The 25990-nt window shown below is 40.8% G+C and overlaps 1 protein-coding gene across 13 annotated transcripts in view; it reads left to right on the top strand.

Moving 5' to 3' along the window:
* The window catches only part of LOC308644461 (uncharacterized protein), an 82164-nt gene that overhangs the window by 16402 nt on the left and 39772 nt on the right, over window positions 1-25990 (top strand). For 7 of the 13 annotated variants that reach the window (XM_081285628.1, XM_081285630.1, XM_081285622.1 and 4 more), the window contains 4 exons: window positions 12508-12557; window positions 16726-16852; window positions 17337-17382; window positions 17929-22463. In XM_081285628.1, the coding sequence (XP_081141754.1) occupies window positions 12510-12557; window positions 16726-16852; window positions 17337-17382; window positions 17929-20422 (2715 nt within the window). In that variant the 5' untranslated portion in view covers window positions 12508-12509 and the 3' untranslated portion in view covers window positions 20423-22463. Of the gene's footprint in view, window positions 1-12385; window positions 12558-16725; window positions 16853-17336; window positions 17383-17928; window positions 22464-25990 lie in introns of those variants that run through there. The other 6 variants (XM_081285629.1, XM_081285626.1, XM_081285625.1 and 3 more) reach the window with 3 other exon arrangements.

The following is a 25990-nucleotide window of genomic DNA, read 5'->3' as shown; positions in this document are numbered from 1 at the left end:
TATCCCCCTCCCCTCCCCTCCCATCTTCCCTCTCTACCTCCCCTGCTGTTGTTCAATTCTCTCCCTTTTTTTCCCCTCCCCCTTGCCCCTCATGACCTCTTATAATTTTATGTATCATTGAAGGTCTCCTACCATTTCCGTATGCTTTCCCTTCTCTCTCCGTTTCTCTCCCCCCATTCGTCTTTGTTTACTGTAGTCTTTTCCTCATGCTCTTCCTTCCTGTTCTGTTCTTAGTTGCTCTCTTTATATCAAAGCAGACATTTGGCATTTGTTTTTTAGGGCTTGGCTAGCTTCGCTTAGCATAATCTCCTCTAATGCCATCCATTTCCCTGCAAATTCTATGATTTTGTCATTTCTTAGTGCTGCATAATACTCCATTGTGTATAGATTCCACATTTTTTTTATCCATTCATCTATTGAGGGGCATCTAGGTTGGTTCCACAGTCTAGCTATTGTGAATTGTGCTGCTATAATCATTGATGCAGCCGTATCCCTATAGTGCGCTCTTTTAAGGTACTCAGGGAATAGTCCGAGAAGTGCGATCGCTGGGTCAAATGGTGGATCCATTCCCAGCTTTCCCAGGAATCTCCATACGGCTTTCCAAATTGGCCTCACCATTTTGCAGCCCCACCAGCAGTGTACAAGTGTACCCTTTCCCCACATCCCCGCCAACACTTATTGTTGTTTGACTTCATAATGGCTGCCAATCTTACTGGAGTGAGATGGTATCTTAGGGTGGTTTTGATTTGCATTTCTCTGATTGCTAGAGATGGTGAGCATTTTTTCATGTACTTGTTGATTGATTGTATGTCCTCCTCTGAGAAGTGTCTGTTCAGGTCCTTGGCCCATTTGTTGATTGGGTTATTTGTTATCTTATTGTTTAATTTTTTAAGTTCTTTGTACATTCTGGATATTAGGGCTCTATCTGAGGTGTGGGGGGTAAAAATTTGTTCCCAGGATGTAGGCTCTCTATTTACCTCTTTTATTGTTTCTCTTGCTGAGAAAAAACTTTTTAGTTTAAGTAAGTCCCATTTGTTTATTCTTGTTATTAACTCTTGTGCTATGGGTGTCCTATTAAGGAATTTGGAGCCCGACCCCACAATATGTAGATCGGAGCCAACTTTTTCTTCTATCAGACGCAGTGTCTCTGATTTGATATCTAGCTCCCTGATCCATTCTGAGTTAATTTTTGTGGATGGCGAGAGAAAGGGATTCAGTTTCATTTTGTTGCATATGGATTTCCAATTTTCCCAGCACCATTTGTTGAAGATGCTATCCTTCCTCCATTGCATGCTTTTAGCCTCTTTATCAAATATAAGATAGTTGTAACTTTGTGGATTAGTCTCTGTGTCCTCTATTCTGTACCATTGGTCCACCTGCCTGTTTTGGTACCAGTACCATGCTGTTTTTGTTACTATTGCTTTGTAGTACAGTTTGACCTCTGGTATCGCTATACCTCCAGATTCACACTTCCTGCTTAGAATTGCTTTTGCTATTCTGGGTCTTTTGTTTTTCCATATGAATTTCATGATTGCTTTGTCTATTTCTACAAGAAATGCCGTTGGGATTTTGATTGGCATCGCATTAAACCTGTAGAGAACTTTGGGTAATATCGCCATTTTGATGATGTTCTGCCTATCCATGAACAGGGTACATTTTTCCATCTTCTGAGATCTTCTTCTCTCTCTCTCTTTAGGGTTCTGTAGTTTTCATTGTATAAATCTTTCACTTCTTTTGTTAGGTTGATTCCCAAGTATCTTATTTTCTTTGAGGATATTGTGAATGGAGTGGTTTTCCTTATTTCCATTTCAGAGGTTTTGTTGCTGATATACAGGAATGCCTTTGATTTATGCGTGTTGATTTTATAACCTGCCACTTTGCTGAATTCATTTATTAACTCTAGCAGCTTCTTTGTAGACTCTTTTGGGTCTGTTAAGTACATTATCATGTCATCCGCAAATAGCGATAATTTAATTTCTTCTTTTCCTATTTTTATGCCTTTAATTTCTTTTGTCTGTCTAATTGCTCTGGCTAGTACTTCGAGAACTAAATTGAATAGAAGTGGTGATAGAGGGCATCCCTGTCTTGTTCCAGATTTTAGAGGGAATGCCTTCAGTTTTTCTCCATTTAGGATGATGCTAGCCTGAAGTTTAGCATATATAGCTTTTACAATGTTGAGGTAAGTTCCTGTTATCCCTAGTTTTTCTAGTGTTTTGAACATAAAGGGATGCTGTACTTTGTCAAATGCTTTTTCTGCATCCATCGAGATGATCATATGGTTCTTGTCTTTAAGTCTATTGATGTGGTGAATAGCATTTATTGATTTCCGTATATTGAACCAGCCTTGCATCCCAGGAATGAATCCTACTTGATCATGGTGCACAGGTTTTCTGATATGTTTTTGTATTCGATTCGCCAGAATTTTATTGAGAATTTTTGCATCCAAGTTCATTAGAGATATTGGTCTGTAGTTTTCTTTCTTTGAAGTATCTTTGTCTGGTTTGGGGATCAAAGTGATGTTGGCCTCATAGAATGAATTTGGAAGAGCTCCTTCTTTTTCTATTTCTTGAAATAGCTTGAAAAGTATTGGTATTAATTCTTCTTTGAAGGTTTTGTAGAACTCCGCTGTATACCCATCCGGTCCAGGGCTTTTCTTGGTTGGTAGTCTTTTGATGGCTTCTTCTATTTCTTCCTTTTTTATTGGTCTGTTTAAATTGTGTGTGTCTTCCTGTCTCAATCTGGGCAAATGGTAAAATGCTTTTATGTTTCATGATATTAACATTTAAACAGGGCCAAGAATACCAATATTATCTTTGAAAAATTCATTTAAATTTTTTACCCCTGTTAGAAAATAACAAAAAATTTACATATATCTTATTGTTAACAGGTTAAATTACAGAACGTTAAATGATATAAATAATCCCCAACAAAATTTGCTATACTCACAAGTCTAAAATAACTATTACTTTAGTTTGGAGAACACCAGCTTGATACAATGGTCTTTTAAACCTTCTACTTTAAAGACTTTTATACTAGGAAGATATGAACACATTGAATATACAAATAAGAGTAATAGCACCACAATTAATTGATGTTTCTATAGCAACCGAGTTTAGCTTTTAAGGAAAAAAATCTAGACTCTGTAAAAGAGTACAATATACTAAAATAACAGTTTTTTGATCAAAGTTGTACATACCCAGGGCTGGGGATGTAGCTCACTCCGTAGCACAAGGTCCTGGATTCAGTCCGCAGCACCACACAAAAAAAAGGTCGTACAGACCCTAATTTCTTTAAAGATAGTTGGTCTAAAGAATAAAACTTAACAGATACAATGTTAATAGTAAATTAATGTTTTAAGAAATCCTTTTCATTTCAGCACATAGATTAAACTTTGGTCTATATCAGTACATTAATATTTGACCTTAGGGAAAAACCTTAAACATTAGCTTTAACTGATTTTTTATTTATATACAACTAACTTAGTCCCCCACAAACTTTTTAAAGTTTACCCTGGAATTTAAAATTCACACAGACCTTTTTATCACATACTTAGACCCCCCTTGTTGTGTACAGAGATGTATTGCAATTTTACCACAACACACTTTCTTTATCAGAAACATTTCCTTTTTATCTACAAAATATATTTTCATACCATTTAAATTTTCTCTTTCCTAGCTTGTTGATTCATTTTTAAAATTTACACTCTGAGATCCTTGTATATTTCTGAATTTAGACAAATTACATCATTTTACTTAAGTGAAACACTTTTTTTTTTTTTTTACAGTACTTTAGTTAAAATGTGGTGGGAACTTTTGGATCCTAGGTATGGAATTATACCTGTTGAGACTTTTGACTGTTAGTAACCTTGTTTTCAGTATTGACACAACGCAATGTTAGACCTTTTTTTTTTTTTTTTTTTTACTTACCAACTTATGAAAACACCAATAATGTTAAGTGTTTTACCCTATGGAATTCAAGGAGTTAAGACTACTTGGTATTTAGAACTAAATAATACAATCAATAATTTGGACTTAACACACATATAGAATATTTCATGCATCAACAAGCAAATACACTTTCTTCTTTAAAATAGACCATATCTTATGCCACAAAATGACTCTTAGTAAATACAAAAGAACAGATATAATACCCTGCATTCTATCTGACCACATGGAATGGAATTAGAAATCAATGATAAAATAAAGAATACAAGCTACTGTAACAAATGGAGACTAAATAATATACTAATTAATGATGAATGGATAGTAAAAGAAATTAAGGATGAAGTAAAAAAAATTCTTAGAGGTAAATGAGAACACTGATGCAATATATCACAATCTCTGGGACACTATGAAGGCAGTACTAAAAGAAAACTTTATTGCATTGCATTCATTCATTAAAAGAATAAAAAGCCAACAAATAAATGAACACTAACACTACACCTCAAAGCCCTAGCAAAAGCCCTAGAAGACAGGAAATAATTAAAATCAGAGCTGAAACCAATGAAATTGAAATAATTGAAAAAATTGACACAATAAAAAGTTGATTCTTTGAAAAAATAAGTAAAATAGATAAACCCCTGGCCATACTAATGAAGAGAAAAAGAAAACTCAAATTACTAAAATACAAGATGAAGAAAGAAATATCACAATGGACACATCTGAGATACAGAAGGTAATTAGAAACTATTTTGAAAATTTATATTCCAACAAAATTAAAAATATTGAAGACATAAGCAAGTTTCTAGAGACATATGACTTACCCAAACTGAATGAGGAGGTCATGCATGATTTAAGCAGATCAATTTCAAGCAATGAAATAGAAAATGCCATCAAAAGCCTTCCAACCAAGAAAAGCCCAGGACCAGATGAATTATCAGCTGAGTTCTACAAGACTTTCAAAGAAGAATTAACACCAATACTCTTCAAAGTATTCCATGAAATAGAAAAGGAAGTAACCTGTCCAAACTCATTCTATGAGGCTAATATCATCCTGATACCAAAACCAAAGACACATCAAGAAAAGAAAACTTTAAACTAATATCCCCAATGAATATAGATGCAAAAATTCCCAATAAAATTCTGGCAAGGGCTGGGATGTAGCTCAGTGGCAAAGCGTCTGCCTTGCATTCCCAAAGCCCTGGGTTTGACCCCCAGTTCCAAAAAAAAAAAGAACCCCACCAAAATAAAGATTAAAAACTTCTGGCAAATAGTATACAAAAACATATTAAAAAGATAGTGCACAACGATCAAGTGGGGTTCATCCCAATGATTTAGGGTTGGTTCGACATACAAAAATCAATACACATAATTCTTCATATTAATAGACTTAAAAACAAGAATCATATGGTCATCTCAATAGATGCAGAAAAAGCATTTGACAAAATACAGCACCCCTTCATGTTCAAAACACTAGAAAAACTAGGGATAGTAGGAACATAACCTCAACATTGTAAAAGCTACATATGCTAGGCCCAAGGCCAGCAAGCATCATTCTAAATGGAGAAAATTGAAAACATATTCTCTAAAAACCAAAACAAGATAAGGATGTCCTCTTTTATCACTTCTATTCAACATCATCCTTGAAACTCTAGCCAGAGCAATTAGCAAAAGAAAAAAATTAAAGGGATGCAAATAGGTTAAGAAGAATTCTTGGGGCTGAGGATGTGGCTCAAGCAGTAGCGCGTCGCCTGGCATGCGTGCGGCCCGGGTTCGATCCTCAGCACCACATACAAACAAAGATGTTATGTCCGCCGATAACTAAAAAATAAATATTAAAAAATTCCCTCTCTCTCTCTCTAAAAAAAAAAAAAAAAGAAGAAGAATTCTAACTATCACTATTTGCAAATGACATGATTCTATATCTAGAAGATCCAAAAAATTCTACCAGAAAACTTCTAGAACTAATAAGTGAATTCAGCAAAGTAGCAGGATATAAAATCAACACCCATAAATCTAACAAATTTTTACACATCAGTGATAAATTTACTGAAAGAGAAATTAGAAAAAGTACTCTATTCACAATAGCCTCAAAAAAAAAAAAAAAAAAACCCACCTGGGAATCAATCTAACAAAAGAGGTGAAAGACCTCTACAATGAAAACTACAGAACACTAAAGAAAGAAATTGAAGAAAACCTCAGAAGATGGAAAGATCTCCCATGCTCCTTGATAGGCAGAATTAATATTGTCAAAATGGCCATACTAACAAGAGCATTATACAGATTTAATATAATTCCTATTAAAATCCCAATGACATTCTTCATAGAAATAGAAAAATCTATCATGAAATTTGTTTGGAAAAATAAGAGACCCACAATACCATTGTAGACCAAAATAGAAGACACAGAGACAAACCCACATAAATATGTTATGTCATACTAGACAAAGGTGCCAAAAACATTCACTGGAGAAAAGGTAGCCTCTTCAATAAATGGTGCTGGCAACTGGAAATGCATATGTAGCAAAATGAAATTAAACCTCTATCTCTCACCCTGCACAAAAATCAATTCAAAGTGGTTTAAAGACTTAGGCACTAGAACAGAGACCCTGCACCCAATAGAAGAAAAAAATAGGCCCAAATCTTCACCATGTTGGCCTAGGATCTGACTTCCTTAACAAGACTCCTAAAGCACAAGAAGTAAAATCAAGAATTAATAAATGAGGTGGATTCAGGTTAAAAAGCTTCTTCTCAGCAAAGGAAACAATAATGTGAGGAGAGAGCCTACAGATTGGGAGAAAATCTTTACCACATGCTCCTCTGATAAAGCATTAATCTCTAAGTTATATAAAGAACTCAAAACATTTAACATCAAATAATAATAATAATAATAACAACAACAACAACAACCCAATCAATAAATGGGCTAAGGAACTGAACAGACATTTCACAGAAGAAAAATACAATCAATTAATAAATATATGAAAAAGTGTTCAGCATCTCTAGCAGTTAGAGAAATGCAAATCAGAACTATTCTAAGATATTATCTCACTCCCGTCAGAATGGCAATCATCAAGAATACAGGCAACAATAAATGTTGGCGAGGATGTGGGGGGAAAAGTACACTCATACATTGATGGTGAGACTGCAAACTGGTGCAACCACTATGGAAAGCAGTATGGAGAATCTTCAGAGAACTTGGAATGGAATCACCACTTGACCCAGCTATCCCACTCCTCAGTTTATACCCAAAGGACTTAAAATTAGCATACTACAGTGATGCAGCCACATCAATGTTATAGCATCTCAATTCACAATAGCTAAACTATGGAACAAATCTAGGTGTCCCTCAATAGATGAATGGATGAAGAAAATATGGTATATATATTCAATGGAATATTACTCAGTTTAAAGAAGAGTGAAATTATGGCATTTTCCTGTAAATGGAGGGAGTTGGAGAATATCATGCCAAGTGAAATAAGCCAATTCCACAAAACCAAAGGCCAAGTATTTTCTCTAATATGCAGATGCTAATTGACAATAAGGTGGGGGGCATAAGAGAAGAATAGTGTTACATTAGATTAGATAGAGGGAAGTGATGGGAGGGAAGTGGAGGGGATGTGGAGATAGGAAAGACAGTAGAATGAAACAGACATTATCACTGTATGTATATATGTAACTACATAACCAATATGGTTCTGCAACATGTACACTCAGAAAAATGAGAAATTGTATCCCATCTATGTAGGATATATCACAGTGCATAAAGGCAGTCTACTGTCATGTATAATTAATTAAAACAAATAAAAAATTAAAAAAGATAACTTGATGTTATATTTAACAGCATTTTAACTTTGTAAATTAATTAGATGTCTCTAATAAACACATTTATGATTAATACCATATATGTCAAATCTAGTTTACTCATTTTCAAAACTCAAGATTTCAAACAAGTGTATTTAACAGAATTAGCTTTCTCTTCCTTGTTGAAGAAAAATCCTAGAAACAATGGATATTAGACATTTTATAGATATCAACATATTATTAGTTGTTGGACCACCTAGCAAAACTTGTGACTTTACTTCCATTTGTTTACCTGATTTAAATTAAACTTTTTAAATCACAGGAATTAAAGGTATTTGGATGCATTTTCTTTTTTAAAAAATTTTAATTTGTGAGGGCTCATTTATCCATATACCAATTTTGATACCCAAATACATGTAGACATGACAATAGACCCATGTACACACATAGACAAACAACACAGGCCATGTAGTTTTTTTTTTGGGGGGGGGCACATTATATTTACTTTTTGGTTGTAGTTGGACACAATACCTTTATTTTGTTTATTTATTTTTATGTGGTGCTAAGGATCAAACCCTGGGCCTTGTGTGTGCTAGGCAAATGCTCTACTGCTGAGCCACAACCCCATTCCCGGCTATGTAGTTTTTAAAACCTATTAGATTAAGAGCTAACCCTTCCCAAATTTCTTTGATCAAAGCAGTGTGTAAAAACAAAACAAACAAACAAAAACTGTATAGTTGAACAAAAATAGGACTGATTAGGAAAACATATTAACCTAGCTATGCAGGACCAAAATGTGAATTTCACCATAAAACCAGGAGCTCAAAAGTATAGAACTAAAAAAAGCGTCCTAGAACAAGTGACACAGTCATTAATTATCTTAGTAAAGCAGCATACAGTTTACTTGTTGCCTCAGACTAACATGAGTTCAGGTAAAAGACACTTTTTATTTTTTTTCTTCCCCCTTTGTGTCTCAGACCTATCGTCAGCTGAGCCTGATCTAAAGTTATGAGACCTATGTGGGTGATGTGTGTGTGTGTGTGTGTGTGTGTGTGTGTGTGTGTATGTTGTGCTGGGATTGAACCCAGTGCCTTGTGCATGTGAGGTAAGCACTTTACCAACTATCCTCAGCCCTTTTGTGACTAGTTCTAGGGTTATTTTTCCTCTGTCAGTGACAAGCAGGTTAAATTTTGTTCCATAGGTAAGTTGGGGACAGGGTCTTGAAGTAAGGCCCCCTTTTTAATGTCTCAAAGGCTTCCAAAGCCTTCTCATAACTCAGATAGGGAATAAACTTTTTGGTGATTGGCTGTCCTGACACCCATCAGACAGGAAAGAGGTCTAAGTTAAGAGGTGACTACAGAGAAGCTGGCACTGGTGTCCAAGAGGAAACTGACCTCTTGGCTCCCTATACAAAAGCATACCTGGGGCTCGTTCATGGTGATAGGAGTTACCAGAGCCATTGGAATCCACCTAGGGATCTGCCAGCCTGTGTGGAGGGGACTGGCCTAGAAGACTTATGCCCCAGGGACATTCATTCCTCCAATAATTACCTTGGCATTTAGGACAGGGCTTCAAGTGTGGCCATTTCACCTGTGGGCGTTTCCTCTTCAAGTACATTTTGTTGCTCAGGGTGCACTCCATTTTTTTTTCCATCCAGGAAGGTCACTCCTCTTAGGTCTATGACCAGTGCTTCACCTTTCCCTGTTTCTAGGTTCTCTCCTTATTTTCCTTTAACATCTATTCTAAAAGTCAGAGGTTGCAAGCCAGAGGGTATCACACGAGATTTGACCAGGGCCATATGCCACTTTTTGTAATATTATCCAAATGCCTGGGGCTGACTGAATAATAAATTTATCTTTTATTTATTTTCTTTAATAATTTATTTAAAAAAAATAGTTGGCCCTCTATAGATTCAGGATCCAGCATGGTGTGTTTTCTTACTGCCTCCCTGAGTCTCTTCATGAAAATAGCAGGACTTTCCTGAGGCCTCAAGGATTAACATCTGGAAATGTCTAATATTCCAGGCATCCTGCTCATCACTCAGATTCCAGGCAGGATTGTTCTGGGAACTACCTGTGCTGCAGATTGATGATTAGGTTTGCTTCTCGTTTGTGCTGCTGGACCATGAACAAGATGTAGGTCATCCCCTATCTGTTTATCTACTTCTAGGGTGACCTTCTCAGTGGAGGTTAAAATTTGGTTAAGGAATAGCATAATATCTTTCCAGATGAGATCAAACCCCTGGCCTAAGTTCTGAAATGCCTCAATATATTTATCTGGATCTTCTGAAAACTTTCCTAGGTTGATTCTTACCTATTTTAAGTCTTGGAGGGAGAAAGGAGTATGTGCTTTAACTGGTTTGAATCTTCCCCCGGCCTCTCTTGGAGAGCTGGTATATATGATCAGCCTTTTGGGGATAGGTGTGGAAGACAGGAGGACTTCTGATATTGCTGATGATTATCAGCAGGAGATGGAGGCTTTAGGGGTCCCCCGATTTCTCTCCTCAGTAGATGATTCCTTAAGTACTTGTCCTCTTGATTTTTCTTGGTCATCTATGGGTCAAACTGGTCTTAATTTCCCAGTGTGCATGTTAGTGATGAACCTGGTAATGCTGTTGAGGGCAAAGCTCCCTCCCACCTGGGTCCTTGGAGACCTCTCTCCATGAGTTTCCAGCAACCCAGCACATCAACTCTCACCTCCTGGATCTGCCAATCCTCATGGTGGCTGGATTAGCAGGTGCTAAAGTTCTCAGTTGCTCTGTGCCAGAGACTCAGGAGAATTCATTTTTACGGGCATTTACTGATCTTCTCCCTTCCACTATAAATTTTACAATTATGAAGACCCACAAAAAGAAGGAGAAGAAGAAAAAAACCTGAACTCTTCTCTGCTGTGTAGACTAAAGGAAATGTCCAGAGGGTAATGGAGCATCTAGTGGTTGTTAGGCAAAAAAATGCCCTTTTCCTGGAAGAGTTTGTGGAAGGGGTTGATTTTAAAAAATACCTCCCTCCTACAGCTGTTTTGGGTTTTTTGTTTTGTTTTTGTGGCACTGGGGATTGAACCCAGTGCCTGTACATGCAAGGCAAGCCCTTTACCAACTGAGCTGTATCCAAGTCCCCCTCCTACAGCTTTAAAGAATGCATTGAGCACATCTGAGGAAAGGAACAGTAAGCAGACTATTAAAGACTTACTATGTGAACAAAAGGAGCCAGGTGTTTCTTACTAATAGTCTCACCCTTCAGTCTGAATAGCTAGTGTCGGTCAGTGAAAAGGGGGACACCCTGGAGGGAATGGACTCGGGAGTGTTTCATGGCCCCCACAGAAGCCAGTGTCATCGGTGTCTTCCCTCAGGGTCATATTTCAGCAGTCAGGTTCTGGCTTCCAGTGTGGAATATGTATATTCCTCTGCAAGTGGGTTTTCATTCTGAACTGCAGGTGAAACAGATGTCTTACCTGAGCTGGTTCAAGAGTTTGATTTTCTTTATTTTTAATTCATTTTATTGCTATGTAACTAATTTTTCATGCACTTAATTGTATTTCCTTTTTGTCTTTCTATTTGCTTGACTGAAAAATGACAAAGTCAAGTGTGAGGTGACCTTGCCTAGTATCCCCAGACTCTTCCCTAGTGAGATGGATGCCCATCTCCTTCCTTTCCAGTTTGGCCTGACTTGGCACCCACCTTTTCTGAGGTCATGGTTGGCTCCCTTCACATCATGTGTGTAATTCCTCACTCCAAGTGTGTAATTCCTCACATATGCCTGTGACTGTGTCCAGGCTGAAGGTGCAGAAAGGGCCTCCTGAGAGCAGGAAGACAACAGGCCAGCTTTAGAAAGCTGGGGTCAGTTCTGAATAAGTGGAAATATTCCCCTGGTGTGGCAGTCCCCTTGTAGGAAAGAAACCCTGCCTGAAAAGAGCTTTTGCCAAGAAACTTTCCTTCTGGCCTTATTTATCTAAAAATTGGATACATATTCTGTTACTCAGGGTCCCGAAATATGCATATGTGGCCTGGGGTGAGAGAGGGGTCTTCTGGACCCCTGCCTATGTTGAACCATGACACAAGAAAAGACCACCAACTCCAATTTTAAATCAAATTAAAGCAAGCTTGTATTGTGTACACAAAAGCTTGCCAGTGGCCTTCTCACCCAAAACCTGGGCCAGAGAACAGCCTCCCAGCTTTCCAGGAACCAGGTTTTATAGCAACAAAAATTTGCAAAGGGGGGGGGTGTCTTGAGAACTTACAGGTAACAGGATTTTGACAAGCATAATACAAAGGCAGATAGCAGGTTAGTGATCTACATGGCATGATATTTTAAGATAGGGAATAAATTCAGATCCCAATATCAGAATTTATGAGGTGCCACTGAGGTTTCAGAGAGGGTTATTATCTGGTCAGGGGGAGCCAGGATTTATGAGGTGCCACTAAGGTTTTAGAGAGGGTGGTTATCTGGTCACGGGGAGCTCAGGCATGGATGAGTTCAAGGCACCGGCAGGAGTTCCAAACAAGTTTAAAAATCTCAGCAATTTATGGTAAAACAGAAGTTAACTTTTCATGACTTTGTGATGAGATGGCTCCCAATCATAAGGTGGAATTAGGTTGGGTTCATCAACTAGTCAGCAGGCAGCTGGTGGGAGGGTGGCCTTCCACAGTGTCACAGGACTTTCTCTCTCACCCTGTGCAGCTCAGAATCCATCTCCAGGACTGTGTCTTCTCTGCTGTGTGAGGCCCAAGTGGCTCTGGCTCAGATCTGTCTCCCTGTGACCTGCTGGTGCTATGAGATCCTCAGGAAGGATGTCAGGACTCCGCAGAAGGCAGGAAATGGTGAGTGTGGGTTGAGGACTGCTCAGGGAGGTGGGCTGGTTAGACCTGGTGGGAATCAGCTTCCACTGTCAGCTCCAGAGTCAGCCAGCCTACACCTCAGTCAGATGCTGCTATAGCTCAGCCCTTGATGCCTTCAGGCTATGGTGTGGGCTGGTGCAGGTGGGTTCCCAATGTGCTGCCTGGTCTGCAGCCACTTTGGCAGAACCCTCTCTGCCCAGCTGGACCCAGCCCTAGTCTCTCAGTGTGCAATGAAGGCAGACCCTTTTCATGGGATACTTACTCAGGGATGGGGTTCCTGTGTTCAAGGTTATTGGTCTAGGGGTCACTGTTCCTTCTCCCCCAGGAGTCACTCACTTTCCCACCCCATGTTTCTGAAACACGGTCTCAATTCACTTTGCTCTCCCAGGCTAGCCCCTCTTAGGGCTGGCAGTAGACCCCTAAGCTTGCACCTCTTTCTCACCTTTCCAGACTCCAACTCCTCCTCCAGTTTACACCATTTTCAACTCTTCCACTCACGACATTCAAGTGGGTACAGTATTATCAATTTTTCACTCAGTAATGCAGGATACTTTTTAAAATATTTGTGTCCTGTTTGTGAATATCTACCATGAGGGGAACGTAGAGAACAGCCACCTGGAGCTCCACTGTCCTTTGTCTTCTCCCAGCACAGATGCCTTAATATCTTTTTTTTTTTAATTTTTTTTTTATTTTATTGTTGGTTGTTCAAAACATTACATAGTTCTTAATATACCATATTTCACAGATTGATTCAAGTGGGTTGCCTTAATATCTTTGAGTAAAGCTTCCCTTTAGACACTTCACAGGGTAGCATGTCCTGAGCCACTGTCCTGGCCTTTCCTGGGCTGCCACAGGTGCCCACTGCTGTCCTGTGTCCTGTAGGTACAGGGAATTTCAGGCCCTGGGTCAGCTCCTCCTAGAGGACAGCCTGAGGTGTGGGGCACACCTTGTCAGGGGAGCAGCTGGAAGCCCTGGGGCTCAGGAATTTCCTGTAACATGTCACATCTAAACAACTGCCTCATTGGGATATTGTGTCCCCCAAGCCCTGTTCCCATTCCTTGGAGACAGGTGGACAGTGAGCCTGTGGATGCTGGTGCTGAGGGGCCAGGTCAGCAGAGATTCCTGCCCTTGCATTCTCTCACAGTTGTGTAGGAGGAAAACTCTCCTAGAGCATAAGGACCACCCACCCCAGTGCAGTGCTGTGCAAACCTGAAAGCCTCATAGACTGGAGTCATGGTCCAGGTCTCCTGGGAGGGTGATCAAGGAGTGTTTCAGTGAGCAGGACCAGGTGGGAGATGTCCAGCTGGTAGGCTGCTTATCAGTCCCTTGAACATGACACATCTGTGTTCCCTCAGCCCCAGCCCTATCTGTGTTCCTCACTTTGAAATGATATGCTTTATACGTAAATGTAACATTGGAATTCACTGTGATATATTTATACAGCACATAGCATAATTTGTTCCATTTCATTCAACAGTTCTCTAAACATTAAAAAGAGCTAGGGATGTGACTGAGTGTTTAAGTGTCCCTAGGTTCAACACAAAGTACCAAAAAAAAAAAAAAAAAAAGCTGACATTAGAGTTATTTATAATAAAACATGTCAAGGTGATGAAAAGTCTTGCTGAACCTCAGTTTGGATTTCATTATATTTTGGGACATGTAGACGATGTCTGTCACTCTGTGACTTTGTGTCCTTCCAGAGGTGCTGGGACATAGGCACTCCACTAATTGCTGTGAACATCCACTGGGCAGTTCTGGTGGGCCATCCCTGGGGCCGGTGGTTAACTGCCCAGGGGTGCAGTACTTTGTTAGGTCCCATCATATTTGCTGTGGGTCAGTGAGTACCCGCTCTACTCAGCAGAATGCTTTTTAATGTGGCAGGGAGCTTGGTGGCTGTGTCTGAGGACAGGTCCTATGGCTGTGAATTCTCTGCAGGCCCATCTGTGGTGCAGAAATGTCCCCCCACCCTGGCCAGCATGACTCACTGGGATGCTGTCCTTAGTCCTAAATACAAAGACTTCACTAGTCCTCTGTTTTTTTTAACTTCCGGTGTCCCAGGTCATCAACAGCAGGTGCCTATTTCTTTTGCAGCATCCAACTAGTGTCCTAACAGTGCCCAGCATTCCCCAGGTCTGGCCCCAACACCACATGATGGGAGCTGTTGCTCTCCGCTCACTGCCTTAGAGCAAACAAATTTCTGCCTTGACCCACCTCCTGCTGCCTCCAGTGACTGGGGTCACCTTCCCGTTCAGCTTTCAGGGGACTTGGGCAACTTCTCATCCCAGCCTTCTGCAGGGAGCTGCCACATCTGGGGCCATCTCTCTGTGTCAATGTGTGTCCAAGCAGCTTTCCTCCAGCATGGGCCCCAGGCAGACTGTGGTAATCCTTCTAGGCTTCGTAGAACTCGGGCAGCTTCCTGCCATTGCTCCCCCAGTGTGTGTTCAGTGGCAGCAGGATCCTGATGGCTTCCCTTTCCTGTGCTCAGAGGCCAACACTGCCTCACTCCTTGGATGTGAGCTTGAGGTCCTGCTGCCACAGGGCGAGGGTGTTGTGTCTGAGCCCAGGTTCCTTGGGTGGTCTTTAAAATGGTAATACTTTGAGCTCATGACACAGGTATGTTTCCATTTATTTGTGTCTTATTTCATTTCTTTTAGGAACATTTTGTAGTTTTCAGTACATAAGCCCCGTTCTTGGGACATTGTTTTAATTGTTGGTATTATTTCCAGAATGCCTTTCTCAGGTTGCTCATACACTTATGGAACTGATTATCTGTGAAGGGAGATAATTTTACTCTTCCTTTCCAATTTAGGTGCATCTCTTTTTCACTGTTTCTCCTTACATAATTTTCCTGGCTACTGTTTCCATTGCTGCATCGAAAGGACCTGGTGAATGGAACAGGTCTCATATTCCAGTCCTTCTAGGGCCATTTTTCATGAGCACTTCTCAGCCTTTCCTCCTCTCTGATTAGACAGGAAGACTGGGGGCAGATGGAGGTTGGTGTTTCTCTTTTCCCCAGAAGGTTTGACTTTTAACATCTCAGGTGATTTAGTCTTTGGAAATAATTTCTTCTAAATGTACTGCCAGGAAGGTTGGAGTTCTCTGGGCATACTGAAAAATGCCATCTTTCTTCTTCCTATGCTTTAAGCAGTGTGTGTGTGTGTGTGTGTGTGTGTGTGTGTGTATGAGAGAGAGAGAGAGCGAGAGCGAGAGCAAGATCTTCACTGTGATATACTGGCAGTGTTTCTAAAGGGAAAATACTATAAATTTGTAGGAATAGTCAGAAAAATCACCATGCTGCAGTTCATGGTAAATTTCAGGTAAGAGGTAAAACTGCCGCAGGGGCAGCTGCCCCATCTCCCATGCTTGTTTCCTGACTAGGAGTTTTAAGGTATGAGTGGAACAAAATAACTGGGTTTCTAAGGAAGGCATACATTCAGTAAAGATTGTGTTTTTTACCTATAGTCTCAGCATTATGACTCAATGTTACTGCATATTTTGGTGGGATCCTCCCATGTCCTTAGTTCCCCCTACCAGCCAAGTTCCAACTTGTCAGCTGATACTTCTAAGTGTACATACTGTTAGGAGGACTAATATTAGCTCTCTTTTCTTTTTTCTTTCTTTTTTGGTAGTGGGGATTGAACTCAACCACTGAGCCACATCCCCAGCCCAATTTCATATTTTATTTAGAGACAGGGTCTCACTGAGTTGCTTAAGTGCCTTGCTTTTTTGGCTCTGAACTCATGATCCTCCTGCCTCAGGCTCCCAAGCCACTAGGATTACAGGTGTGCGCCACTGCACCCAGCAATTTAACTCTCTTTTGCACATAAGGTAGTAGGGCTTCGTTATTCCATAAATTAAATATGCACTCACAAAGGTGTTGGGGTGACCCAGGAGCATACCTTACTCCCTGGACTCTATAAGGAGAAGGGTGTTTTTGCTCTGCTCATGCTTTTTTGGATAGTTCCGGTCTTGTATTAATATGCCTCTGTTTGGGCAAGTGAGTGCACAATGAGAGTACAAGTTTTGATGACAAAATCATGGAATGAATATTTGGAGATCACAGAAATGTGCAAATATGTCTTATGGTGAGAATAGAGCCCTCATGCTGTCAATCTCTCCTGGCATGCACTACTCTTTTCTGGAATTTTAGAATTCAGTGGCCTTTGAGGATGTGGCTGTGAACTTCACCCAGGAGGAGTGGGCTTTGCTGGATCTCTCCCAGAAGAATCTCCACAGAGACGTGATGCAAGAAGTCCTTAGAAACCTGGCTTCTATAGGTAAAGATGATGTTTCATTATATAGTCAATCACTGAGAAATTGGGAGGTTGTTTTTTTTGTTTGTTTGTTTGTTTTTGTTTTTACCAAGGATTGAATCTGGGAGTGTTCAACCACTGACCCACATCTACAGCCCTTTTTTATACTTTATTTAGAGACAAGGCCTCCATAAGTTGCTGAGGCTGGCATTGAACCTGTGAGATCCTCCTTCCTCAGCATCCCAATCTGCTGGGATTATATGTGTGGGACACTGGGCCTGCCAAGTGAGAGTTTTTTTTTTTTTTTTCCCTCAGGGATTTGGAATGTGAAAAGGGAGTACTTTGGGGAATAAAATGGCCCTAATATCATTTCACTCTGAGCATGAACCCCATAATTTTTCTCTTTTTTTCTTCATTTTTATTTTTGCATTAGAGCAGTCCATATTATAAATCCCATAATTTATTCTAAAATCATAATGATTCATGATTGTTCTCTGTCTACATTTAGGAGACAAGTGGAAAAATCAGAACAGAAATACTGAAAGAGATCTAAGGTAATTTGTATTCACTAGAAGAAACACAGTATCTTGATGGAATTGTAACATGTCCTATAACTTTACAAACAAGCAGAGAAAACAACCATGATATGAATTATAGTTATTCCTATTTAACCAAAACTTTAATATAAGTTATATGTTTCATATTTTCAAAAATTATTGATTTGTTGACAATGCTAACAAACTAACTGCTCTTATGATACCACCATTTTAGTACTATCTATGAGAAGCAGTGTTGCAAAGTCATCATTACATTTATTTTCAAACAGTTTAAACATGACAGAAAATCAATATTTTACCTGACATTGGTAATAGTGTACGTGCCATACTGACTAATGAATATATAAAAGTGTTAATAAGCCAACCATAAATATCCATGTAATTTTTTTTTAAACAGAAGTCATATGGTAGGTTCTGGAAAATTTTAAATAGGTACTCAGTGTGAGATTCCAAATCTTAGTCTTCACCAGGACTTTCCCATTAGAGTAAGTCCATGTGAGTAGTATATATTGACAAGTCTTTGTATCTTTTTTTCCTTAATAGGCACATTATATCTCACTCTGCAAACAAATTGTATGAGAATGAGTTGAGTGCAGGGAAGCCATATGAACTTAAACAGAAGAAAACATCTTTAATTTCTCACACAAGTGTTCAAAGACAAGCATCAGTGCATACTATAGATGAAACTTATGAATGTCTAACATGTGGGAAAGAGTTAAGTTGTTCCTTGTGTTTTCAAAAATTTCAACAGTCTCATACCAAAGAGACAGCTTACAGATGTAATCAGTCTAGTAAAGTCTTCACTAGTTCCTCTTATCTTCCAATACGTAAACGAACACATACTGGAGAGAAGACCCATAAATGTAAACAGTGTGGGAAAGCCTTCACTTGTTCCTCTCACCTTCAAAGACATAAACAAACTCATACTGGAGAGAAGCCCTATGAATGTAAAAAATGTGGAAAAGCCTTCAGTCGTTCCTCTTACCTTCATATACATGAACGATTTCATACTGGAGAGACGCTTAATAGATGTAAACGATGTGGGAAAGTGTTTGCTACATCCAGTCAGCTTCATTCACATGAATGGACTCATAATGGAAAGAAACCCTATCAGTGTGAACAATGTGGGAAAGCCTTCATATATTGTTCTTCCTTCCAGCGACATCAGCGAATTCATACTGGGGAGAAACCCTATGAATGTAAGGAATGTGGCAAAGCCTTTACTTATTCCTTTTATCTTCAAACACATAAACAAACTCATACTGGAGAGAAGCCTTATGAATGTAAACAATGTGGAAAAAGCTTCAGTTGTTCCTCTTACCTTCGTAGACATAAACTAATTCATACTGGAGAGAAGCCCTATGAATGTAAGCAATGTGGGAAAACCTTTACTTATTCCTTTCATCTTCAAACACATAAACGAATTCACACTGGAGAGAAGCCCTGTAAATGTAAACAATGTGGGAAAGCCTTCAGTTGTTCCTCTTACCTTCGAAGACATAAACAAATTCATACTGGAGAGAAGCCCTATGAATGTAAGCAGTGTGGGAAAGCCTTTACTCATTCCTCTCAACTTCAGACACATAAACGAATTCATACTGGAGAGAAGCCCTATGAATGTAAACAGTGTGGGAAAGTCTTTGTTTATTCTGCTTCTCTTTGGCAACATAAACGAATTCATACTGGAGAGAAGCCCTATGAATGTATGCAATGTGGAAAAGCCTTTACTAATTCCTCTCAACTTCAAACACATAAACGAACTCATACTGGAGAGAAGCCCTTTGAATGTAAACAATGTGGGAAAGTCTTTGTTTCTTCAACTTCCCTTTGCCAACATGAACGAATTCATACTGGAGAGAAGCCCTATGAATGTAACCAATGTGGGAAAGCTTTCAGTTGTTCCTCTTACCTTTCTAGACATAAACGAATTCATACTGGAGAGAAGCCCTATGAATGTAAGCAGTGTGGGAAAGCCTTTACTCATTCCTCTCAACTTCAAACACATAAACGAATTCATACTGGAGAGAAGCCCTATGAATGTAAACAATGTGGAAAAGCCTTTGTTTATTCCAATTCCCTTCGACAACATGAACGAATTCATACTGGAAAAAAGCCCTATGAATGTAAGCAATGTGGGAAAGCTTTTACTCAGTCCTCTCAACTTCAAAGACATAAACGAACTCATACTGGAGAGAAGCCCTTTGAATGTAAACAATGTGGGAAAGCCTTTGCTTCTTCTACATCCCTTCAGCAACATAAAAGAATTCATACTGGAGAGAAGCCCTATGAATGTGAGCAATGTGGGAAAACTTTTACTTACTCCTTTCAAACACATAAACGAATTCATTCTGGAGAGAAGCCCTATGAATGTAAGCAATGTGGGAAAGCCTTCAGTTGTTCCTCTTACCTTAAAGTACATAAACGATCGCATACTGGAGAGAGGCCATATGAATGTAAACAATGTGGGAAAGCCTTCAGTTGTTCCTCTTACCTTCAAAGACATAAACGAATTCATACTGGAGAAAAGCCCTATAAATGTAAGCAATGTGGGAAAACCTTTGTTTCTTCAACTTCCCTTTGCCAACATGAACGAATTCATACTGGAGAGAAGCCCTATAAATGTAAGCAATGTGGAAAAGCCTTTATTTATTCCAGTTCCCTTCAAAGACATAAACAAATTCATACTGGAGAGAAGCCCTATGAATGTAAGCAGTGTGGGAAAGTGTTTGTTTCTTCAACTTCCCTTTGTCAACATAAACGAATTCATACTGGAGAGAAGCCCTTTGAATGTAAGCAATGTGGGAAAGCCTTTGTTTATTCCAGTTCCCTTCAAAGACATAAACAAAGTCATACTGGAAAGAAGCCCTATGAATGTAAGCAATGTGGGAAAGCCTTCAGTTGTTCCTCTTACCTTCATAGACATAAACGAACTCATACTGGAGAGAAGCCCTATGAATGTAAGCAATGTGGTAAAGCCTTCACTACATCTTCTTATCTTCAAAGACATAAACAAAGTCATGCTGTAGAGAAACTCTAGGAATGTAAATAATTGGGAAAAGCCTTCACTACTTCCTCTTACGTTTAAATACATAAATGAACTCATACTTGAGAAAAGCTTTATGAATGTTAACAATGTGGAAAAGTCGTTGCTGGATCCAGATAGCTTCATTCACATGAATGAACTCATAAAGGAAAGAAGCCCTATGGAAGTAAATAGTGGGGAACAGCCTTCACTAGGTCTGCTCACCTTCACAGACATGAATGATTTCATAATGGGGAGAAGCCTTATAAATGTAAACAATGTGGGAGAGCCTTCACTAGTTCCTTTTCCCTTCACATACATGAACAATTTCATACAGGAAGAAAGCCTTGTAGTTGTAAACAATGTGGGAAGGCCCTCACTACTTCTGTTTACCTTTACATACATGAATTAACTCATATTACAGAGAAACCTGACTAATGTAAGCAGTGTGGGAAATACTTCACTACATCTAGTCACTTTTATTTTCTTCAAAGAACTCATGTTGGAGAGATGGCCTGTGTATGTAAAAATGTGGGAAAGCCTTTACTTCATGTAGTTACATTATAAAACATCAAACAACTCATCAGGAAAAAAATCCCTACTAAAGAGAAAAAATGTGAAATGCCTTTCATTTGGGGGTTCTGTTTTAAACCTGAAAGTAGTGGTAATGTACAAAAGCCCACTGAATGCAAAAAACATGACAAATCATTTAATATTCCCAGTCACCTTCAATAACATGAAAGTACATATAGAATAGTTGTTGAGTGTGTGTGTGTGTGTGTGTATGTATACATCCATAATATATGTGTGTGTGTATATATATATAGATAGATGGATATATAGTTTGTTTTGTTTTAATGTAGAATGATGGATTGTTCCTGGAGGGGCAGAGGCATACAGGGAAAAACTTCTGGCATAAGTAGCAAGTTGCAGGTTTAAACAGGTCATGAAACCTCAGAGGAAGTTGCAAAGCATTTATGGAACATGAATTGTGTAAGAGGGATTTTGTGAGTATCCCAATTGACTCAGTTAAACCACCATTTCTAGATTTTTTTCTAAAGATTTGAGTACTGATTTTTCACACAAATCAAAACCTGATTCATTATAATACAATGCAAAGTTTAAATCTTGGACTTGTGTTGGGACAAGGCACAAGTGCAGAGAAAACTGGCAGGGAACTGTGTGACTCCACCTGGCTCCACCTGTAGCACCGCCCCTACTCTTGGCCCTCCATAAACACCCCTGACGCAGCTGCTGCCCTCTGGAGGCAGCCCCATTCTGCCCTGAATAGGTACCAGCTTTCCTAAATGAGCTGTATGTGCCTTGGACCTGCACCACGTGCGCCCTGAACCTGTATGTCCTGAGTTGACCTCCCCTTTTCACGGGGAACTCTCCACCCTTCATCAGAGACAGAAGAAAAACTGCCCAGGCGGAGAGGCAGTAGCCCAATGGTGGGCCCTAGGCTCCTGGGCCTGAACAGGAACTGAAAGGCTAAGGCGCACAGGTAACCCTGCGGGGTGTGGTGAGGTCTTCTTTTCCTCTCAGCCCTTGGGTTTGAACCTAGGGTCTTGCACGTGATAGGTAAGAGCACAAGCGCCCTACCTGAACTGCACCCAGGATTGGCATTTTCTTTTGTGCTCCACACCAGATGCCTGCCTTTATCAAAAGTCAGAATACCTAGCCCTGCCGTTGTGTGTCCCGCGCCTGTTATCCCAGTGGCTTGGGAGGCTGAGACAGGCGGATTGTGAGTTCAAAGCCAGCCTCAGCAAGGGGAGGTGCTAAGCAATTCCGTGAGACCCGGTTTCTAAATCCAGTACAAAAATGGGCTGGGTGGAGTGCCCCCCCCCCACACATACACATAAAGAATACCTATTATAAAGGAAAGGTTTCTTAGGTGGGGCAAATGCTTAAAAATATATTGACCAGCAATGTCCTGCACCTACAACTTACGTGGGGAGAATCCCACCAAGGCCTTCTCTGCCTGTCCCTAGCCTGGGGCCAAAACCAACGCCCAGGCTCCAGGCAGTCACGTCTGAGGGCTGGCTGAAGAGATGTAGGGCTGGCTGAAGAGATGTAGGGCTGGCTGAAGAGATGTAGGGCTGAAGGCCCCAGGCTGGGTGGGGTATGGCTCAGTGGTCCTGCAGAGGCCTGGAAGGTGTGGGGGACCCTGCAGAGGCCTGGAAGGTGTGGGGGACCCTGCAGAGGCCTGAAAGGTGTGGGGGACCGGTGAGACAGGTGCAAGCCAGACCCAGAGGCGCGCCGGTTACGCGGGGTTGCGGAGAGCGTCTGTCACAGTGGTGAGTCGGAACCTGCCCGTTCTGAAAGGGGAGCCCGTGAGAGCTGTTGGGGCAAGGCAGGCTGAACCAGGGGTGTATTTTCCCCCCAAAGGAATCTCGCGCTCCCCCTTGCGCCTGCGGAATTGAGCAGCAGGCCTACATGGCTGTCACCCCCAGAGGGCGGCAAAGCCCGCGCCACCAGCAACCCCAGAGTGACCACAAAGCCATCTTTCCTTCCTTCCTCTTCCTCCGGGTTCCTCTTTGGAGGTGTGCTTCTCCCACTCTGCAAAGCATTAACATGTAGGTTAACTAGAGAAAAGCAACAGAAAGCAGAGGTAGGGATCCTTGTTTAGAAATAGAAACTTAGGTAAAGAAGTAAGAACTGTCTGCCGCGAAACACATTCCCCCCACCAGAAGAACTTCCTGCCATAGAGAAAAGGGGTGGGGGGCAGCAAAGGCGCTTCTTGATACCAGACTCCCCCCGTCAGAGCAAGGGTCAGTGCTGGGTTGGGGATAAAATCAGCGGGACTGCCCATCCAAGTGTGCTTGCTTGCCACTTTGTTCAGCTGAGTGCTGTCTGCAGAAGTAAACTTTTCCTTGCCCAGCTACTTCTGAGAGCCCATGTCTGATTCTTAACGGAACCTGGTGTTTCTAACACATTTAACCAAGTGAGCAGAGAGGAGGTGACCACATGTAAGACAGGAAGCAGCCCGCCCAGGCAGGTGTCTATGGCACCTTCTCTTCAACTTCTCAGCTCCAGACTGTGAGGACAGTCTCCATTTAGGAGCCCTCCAGGGCCCTGGTTTCTGTTAGCACCTGAACCAACTGAGCTGTGTGTCTTAGTCTCCTCCTTTTATAAGGACATCAGTCATGGGATTAAGGATCAACTTGTTCAATATGACATCACCTTAGCTATTTACACCTGCAACTACCCTATTTCCTAATAAGGTTTTGGGGATAGGATTTGACATGTAAGTTCAATTCATAACAGGTCGCAGAGATGAGTGTTTATCATGTTATGATTATACTGGTCATATGATTAAATTATTATTTGAAAGGTATTTAATTTTGAGATGGGGGTCTCACTATATTGTCCAGGCTGGTCTTGAATTCATAATCCTCCTGCTTGAGCCTTCCAAGTAGCTGGGGTTATCGGTACATACCATTATACCTGATTTGGTTATTGTTTTTTTTTTTTTTAACCAGAGATTGAACCAAGGGGTGCTCACTACTGAGCCACATACCCAACTTTTTTGTGTTTTATTTAGAGACAGGGTTTCCTGAGTTGCTAAGAGCCTTGCTAAGTTGCTGAGGCTGGCTTTGTACTTGCAGTCCTCCTGCCTCAGCCACCAGAGCCACTGGGATGACAGATGTGCACCACCATGCCTAGCTTACACCAGGCTGTTAAGAGAATTTTAAGATTAGTAACAGGAGCTGGGGTTTTCCCAGGAGGTAGAATGCTTGCTTGGCATGCACAAGTTCCTGTGATTCCCCAGCTCCACACACGTGAAAAGAAAAGAAATAAAAAGAAAAAAAATAAATTACTGACAAATTCTTATAAATGAATAAAGATGTTGGATTTATTTTCTGGTATCAGCCTGTGTGTTTTCGAATGGTCAAGTTTTGTGTTTTTGCCCTGGTAATACAGTGAGTATGAACAAATGTCTAACAGGGAAAGATTGGCACAACCCTGGGATAAGCTGGGCCCCTTGGCATTCTGGGGTGTTGCTGGGTTGTGAGTGTCCAGAGAAAGCAATACCTCTGCTTTGAGGAAATAAGAAAATGTTTTATTCTGAGCCAAATATGAACAACCATTCTCTGTGAACTCAAGCTTAAGCCTTCCCAAAATACACATGTTCCCATTGAAGGCAATTACACACATTTGCAGGTGGAGAGTATCGGGGATTGAACTCGGGCACTTGATCACTGAGCCACATCCCCAGCCCTATTTTGATTTTATTTAGACACAGGGTCTCACTGAATTTCTTAGCATCTCGCCATTGTTGAGGCTGGCTTTGAACTCATGATCCTCCTGCCTCAGCCTCCAAATCCTCTGGGATTACAGGCATGAACCACAGAGCCTGCTACACATGCTTTTTTAGTCCCAGAAGGAAGGAGTGGGGCTCTCAGCTAGTCAGACTGCAAAGAGCTGGAGAAATCAACGATTCAGAGATGGCTTTCGTTAAGATGGGAGGAATCTTTTGCAGGATTTGGGTGTTTCCCATTTCTAGTTTTCAATGGGAAAGGCCAGAGGTCTGCTGAGCTTAGCATACACTTATCCAGAGGTCACAAAAATGGTAGGTCAGCAGAATGACAAAATCACCCAAAGGGACCAAAGATAGCCAGTAGGACCTTGGCTTCCAGATATATTCCAGCTCTCCACACGGTCTCCAAGCTCCAGTGGGCACAATTCAACCTGGCTCCTCCCTTCTGTGCTAGTACTCTTGGTGGAGGCAGCAGGCACGCTTCAATGTCCAGAACAAGATGGTTGAGTTCATGAACCAGTACGTGCTGTGGAAATACACCACCAGCAACAGCATGATTGGTGCCAAGGACCACTTGTCCATCCAGATGGACGTGGAAGAAGTGAACCCGGTCACTGGCAGGTTTAATGGCCAGCTTAAAACCTACACGGTCTTGGGGGCCATTCACAAGATGGGCAAGTCAGATGACTCCATCCTCCAACTGGCCAAGGTGACGGCATTGTCTCAAAGAATTTTTGACTGGACAGAATTGTGGATGTGGAATGCTTGTCATAAATTAATAGTGAAAAGCCAAAAAAAGGATCTGGGTAGATGTAGTATCAAGTGGGGCAGCTGTATTCTGTGGTCAAGGTCAGCAAAAATGAAACTGGTTGTGGTGAAGGTGTGGAGGCCCCAGTGAGTGGACCCTATGAGAAGGATGGTGAGAAAGGCCAGTATACGCACAAGATCTACCACCTAAAGAGCAGGGTACCCACATTTGTTCGAATGCTGGCCCCTGAATATACATGAAAAAACATGGAATGCCTACCCATATTGCAGAACTGCTATTACAAATGAGTACATGAAAGAGGACTTTCTGATTAAAATTGAAACCTGGCACAAACCAGATCTTGGCACCCAAGAGAATGTGCATAAACTGTAGCCCGAGACATGGAAACACGTGGAGGTCATATATGTAGACATTGAAGAGCAAAGTCAAGTACTTAGCAAGGATTACAGGGCAGAGGAAGACCCTGCAGCATTCAAGTCTGTCAAAACAGGCCAAGGACCCTTGGGCCCAAAGTGGAAGCAAGAACTTGTAAATCAGAAAGACTGCCCATATA

This window comes from Spermophilus citellus (genome assembly GCF_964194105.1).
Source record: "Spermophilus citellus genome assembly, chromosome: 1".
NCBI lineage: Eukaryota > Metazoa > Chordata > Mammalia > Rodentia > Sciuridae > Spermophilus > Spermophilus citellus.
Note: the sequence above shows the minus strand (reverse complement) of the source record. Positions and strands in the feature narration are given on the sequence as shown.